General features: G+C 43.3%; 2 protein-coding genes across 2 annotated transcripts; both read right to left on the bottom strand.

Annotated features, from left to right (window-relative positions):
* Positions 1-675: 675 nt before the first annotated feature.
* Positions 676-2,754, bottom strand: LOC136247974 (uncharacterized). The gene has a single exon (XM_066039792.1). It carries the CDS (start codon positions 2,752-2,754, stop codon positions 676-678), a length of 2,079 nt encoding a protein of 692 aa, XP_065895864.1.
* Positions 2,755-3,033: 279 nt separating this feature from the next.
* On the bottom strand, positions 3,034-4,965 carry LOC136247973 (uncharacterized). The gene has a single exon (XM_066039791.1). It carries the CDS (start codon positions 4,963-4,965, stop codon positions 3,034-3,036), a length of 1,932 nt encoding a protein of 643 aa, XP_065895863.1.

Below are 4,965 nucleotides of genomic sequence, written 5' to 3'. Positions count from 1 at the left end.
TTATTCTAATAAAACAGTAAAGAGTAACAATTATAAACACTGTTTGTCATTTTAAACAACTAACACACCTATTCTAAATTGAGTTAATGACTCTATCCACACCCTAGCGACTATAGAAATTCTCTGGAGATCCAGCTGCACATCAAATGCCAGGATTATCTATATATTTAAAATGTTTGTGACACTTGTGCAGGGGACCTAATATATGCCAATTCAACTTAATTTTAGCCAAAATTAGCAACGAAATCATTCTCAAAAAGTAATTTTTTCAAAATTTCTTTATAGACTTCATTGCTACTACAGCTCAATAGCATTCACACCTCCAGCACTAAATGTTCATCAAATTTTAGTCAAAATTATCTCAAAATGTTAAGTTTTCAAAATTTCATTAGGGACTAATTCTGCATGGTTTTTAACTAAGTATCTTCCAGTGTTAGAAAGTTTCAACAAATTTCAGTCAAAATTGTCACCAAATTCAATCTCAGAATGTTAATTTTTCAAATTTTTTTTAGGCCTTTACACTGTGATGAGTCTAGCGATAAGTGAACAGGTTCTCGTTTCTCGGACCACGAGGAGTAATCGCACCTTACTCACGTGACACACAATGAACAATGGTACAAATCCCACAATCTAAAGTTCTAAACCTAATACAACATTCAACTCTAATATAATAGTTCAGTTCAATCTGCGACATCCTCCGGGGGGCGCACGAACTATGTTTGCCCACTGCTTCAATCTCTTGCATGCTGCAACAGTAGCTTCTCTGGTAGGTCTATCTTGCAACATCGTATTCTCTGTGTTGACATCAGCTTCTGGTGGTTGAACTTGCTGAACTTCTTTTGAAGATTCATCCTCCTTGACCTCCAGTGGGAACAATCTGGTTATAGGACGGTTGGTCCTTCCATTTGCGGTTCTTATCTCAGCAGCTCTAGTGATCCCATCTAATCCAGTGATCAGCTTCTCCACAACAGCTAGTTTCCAGGTGGTCCTCAGAGTGTCATCATGTATAATAACCACATCTCCAACTTGAATTTCCTGTTTGGTTTTCCCAGATGTCTTGTGGTACTCACGAAGGGATGTTAAATACTCTTTACTCCACCTGGATTGGAAATGCTGAATCAATTGGCTTTGTCTCTTCACTGTTTCCCTGACTGAAGGTACTCCATATGTAGGATCACTTATCTCATCATCCATGATTGTGTGTGGTAAGGAGATGACACGTCGACCACAAAGAAGGTGAGATGGCGTGAGGGGTTCTGGGTCTCTTAAGTCTGCAGATACGTAAGTCAGTGGCCTGACATTAAGTACGGCTTCGACTTCCACGATCACTGTCTGTAACACGGGTAGGGTTACAAGGGCTTTCCCCAACACTTTCCTCAAGGTGGTTTTCGTAAGGCCTATCAGACGTTCCCAGAACCCCCCATACCATGGGGCTCTCTTGGGTATGAATCGCCACTGGATTCCAAGTGCACATAATGACTCCCCCATCCTGTCAGAGTTAATGAGATGCCCTAACTCATCTGCTGCAGCTTCATAGGTAGAAGCATTATCTGAGAGCATAATACGTGGTAAGGACCTGCGGGCAGCAAACCTTAGAAGTGCCTGTAAGAATGTCTCAACAGATAAGTCAGTAACAATTTCTAGGTGCACTGCTCTGCTTACACCACATGTACATAGACACACATATACCTTGCTACTGCCATCCATGGTCTTAATGTGGAGAGCTCCAGTGAAGTCAACTCCGGTGACTTCAAATAGTCTGCTCTGTTTAGTACGCACACTGGGAAGAGGAGGAGGTTCTGGTCTGGAGTATGACTTTCCACTGACTCGACGACAAGTAACACATTTCCGTAGCAAAGATCTTACAATTTTCCTGGCTGATGGAATCCACAACTTTTGTCTAAGTGATGTGACAGTGGCATTGACTCCTGTGTGGAGATGTATCTTGTGTGTGTGATGTACTACTAAGGCAGTTAAGGGATGCTTCTTTGGGAGAAGGCAAGGAAACTTTGTCTCACTGTCAATCTTGGCATCATGTATCCTCCCGCCACAACGAATGATGTAGTCTGTATCAAGAAACAACTTCAGTTGGCGAATTAAGGGAGGTCGACTGGTCTTGTTGGTTGTTTGAAGAGCAAGAGACTCCTCAGGAAAAGAAACCCGTTGAGCACAATGGACCCACGCATTAAACGCTGCATCGATGTCGTTTGGAAGGAGCTGACCAGTACACCTGAGACTTGGGTTGGACTGCTTACAATTATGAATGAAGCGTAGTGCATAAGCTGACACTCTAAGTAATCTCTGTAGAGTGCTATAGCGGTCAATGTCCATGATTGAGCAAAGGTCGTGTTGGTGTGGGAGAACACTATCAACCTTTCTTGGCTCCTCTACAGGTTCTTCCTCAGCTTGTAGGTGGAATATCTCTGAGTGTTCCCATTTAGGCCACTGTGATTTGCGTGTCAGCCAGGTTGGTCCATATTGCCATAACCGTGAATCCCTTAAAGAATCAAATGAAATCCCTCTAGTGACTAGGCCGCCTGGATTATCTTGGGTGGGGCAATACATCCAAGTAGCAGTAGGCACTAAGTCATGTATCTCGTTTACTCTGTTGGCAACAAAGGGTGGTAACTTTTTCTTGTTGGAAATCCAACAAAGTGCTATTTGACTATCTGACCACATTGTGATTTTGAACTGAAAACAGTCAAGCGAAGATATAACAAACTTACACAAACGTGAGCCAGTAACAGCTGCCATCAGTTCCAACTATGGTAGAGTATGGTTCTTCAGTGGAGCAACTCGAGCCTTAGCTATAGCGAAGGATGAATGTGTGTCAACACAGATGTAGGCCACTGCACCATAGGCCTTCATGCTGGCATCTACAAATACATGAAGAGTCAACTGTTCAGTATTAATGGATTTCAGGTACCAACGTGGAATGTGATATTGAGGTGTCTGTGTTACGTTATCTGTGATGCAGTGCCATTCAGATGTCAGGGTGGAGTTCAGGGGCTCATTCCAACGAAATTTCTGCTGTCACAATTGTTGCATAAATAATTTAGAGGATATGATTACTGGGGTGAGTGTTCCTAGAGGATCAAAGATTTTTGACAGATCTTGTAACACAGTTCTCTTGGTTGGCTGAGTTGTCTGGGATGTTTGTAATGACTTTGGCATCAGACTCAGCGTGTCGCTGGCTGTATTCCACAGTAGGCCTAAGACATTGACAGCAGTATTAGTATCAGCAACTTGATCATGGTTTGCCTTTGTCATTAGATTTGGACTGTTTGAGTCCCAGCTTCTCAGGTTGAAGTTGGCCTTTGACATCAATTCTTGAGCTTCAATATAGTAGTCCACAGCAGACATTTCATTGGTACAGCCAGACACAATGTTGTCAACATAAAGATTAGTTAAAATATCGCTGGCAGTTGTAGATGTTTCAGTGGTGAGATGATGTCTCAAGGCAGTGTGTAGCATAAAAGGTGAACTGACAGAGCCAAATAGTATGACCCGGAATCTAAAAATTGTAAGGTCACTGTTAGGATTATCTAGCTCTGATAACCAAAGGAAATGAGTGTAATTGCAGTCCTCTTCAGCCAGTTGCACGTGGAGAAAGGCCTTTTCGATGTCTGTAGTGAGTGCATACTTGTAGGTACGGAATCTCAGTAATAAGGTAACCATGTCAATCAAAAATGGAGGCCCAACCACAAGACAATCATTCAAACTGGGGTGGTTGGGGGAAAGACGGCAACTGCAGTTATACACTATCCTCACTGAAGTAGTTGCTGAATCCTTCTTGACAGCATGGTGAGGGATAAAATGGCAGTTCTGGGGTACATCAGCTTCCTTAACTTTCTCTATGAATCCTCGGCTAAGTTGATCTGTAATAATGGCACCATACATCTTTAGCAGTTCTGGTGTCTGAGCTAGTTTGCGTGCAAGAGACCGTGCTCTTTTTTCACACACGCCACGATTTGAAGGCAAAGGAGGATGATTAGTATTCCAAGGGAAACCAACAATGTATGAACCATCAGAATCTCGATGGACTGAGCAGTTGATAAAGGAGGTGGGTTGCTGTGTACTGCTTAGTAAGGATTGGGTATCGACTGATGTGCCCAATTGTTCTGTGCCCCAAAACGTTGGCTCATTACACTGCATGACTGATGCGTGAAACATGCTGACACTGGCCTTGGTGTCTGAAGGGGAATGAGGACCTGAAAGAAGGTATCCTATCTTTGACTCAACAGCAGTGGGACCGTTGCCACGAATTATCTTGTCTTGGACAAGGTTCCAGTAAAAATCTGCACCTACTAGCAAGGTGATCTCGAATTTGTTGTCACTTCCCACTGGATGAGCAAGCTGAAGGCCGTGAAGGTGAGTGTACTGGTTCCCAGGTAGAGGTACGGCATTCTGAAGAGGTGCTGCTATCTTGAGTACAACCAGTACTGAAATGGGAACTTCTCCACCATCATTAGTTTGTATTGCAATAGAGGTTGATTGCAATTCCTTTGGTATAGCTTCTCCCCCAAACGCAGAAATACATATCCTTTGACGTTTGCACGAGTCAACCTTCAAGCTGTCTGCCAGTTGCTGAGTAATGAAAGATCTTTGTGCACCGTCATCAAATAATATTTGTGCTTTGCAACGATTGGGCCCTGAGCGTACCTCAGCTATAGCAGTCTTCAGAAGGCAGGATGTACTGCCAGGTAGTAGGTCAGTCCCTGGTGGCTTGGATGGAACTGAGACTGTAAGTGAAGCAGTTGAGTCATCTTGAGAATTGTTCTGCTTGACTGAGGGTGCAGTTGCTTTCTTTCCTGTATTGCCTTGATCCTTGCTAGCAGTGGTCTCACAGAGGCTAGAGTGATGTTTTCCTCTGCAGTGCCTACATCTGGCCTTTGATCTACACTGGGAGACTCTATGACACCCCAAACAATTGAAACACAGGTTGGCTTTCCGGACGATCTCCAT

The sequence above is a fragment of the Dysidea avara genome, chromosome 2, assembly GCF_963678975.1.
Source record: "Dysidea avara chromosome 2, odDysAvar1.4, whole genome shotgun sequence".
Classification (NCBI taxonomy): Eukaryota; Metazoa; Porifera; class Demospongiae; order Dictyoceratida; family Dysideidae; genus Dysidea; species Dysidea avara.
Note: the sequence above shows the minus strand (reverse complement) of the source record. Positions and strands in the feature narration are given on the sequence as shown.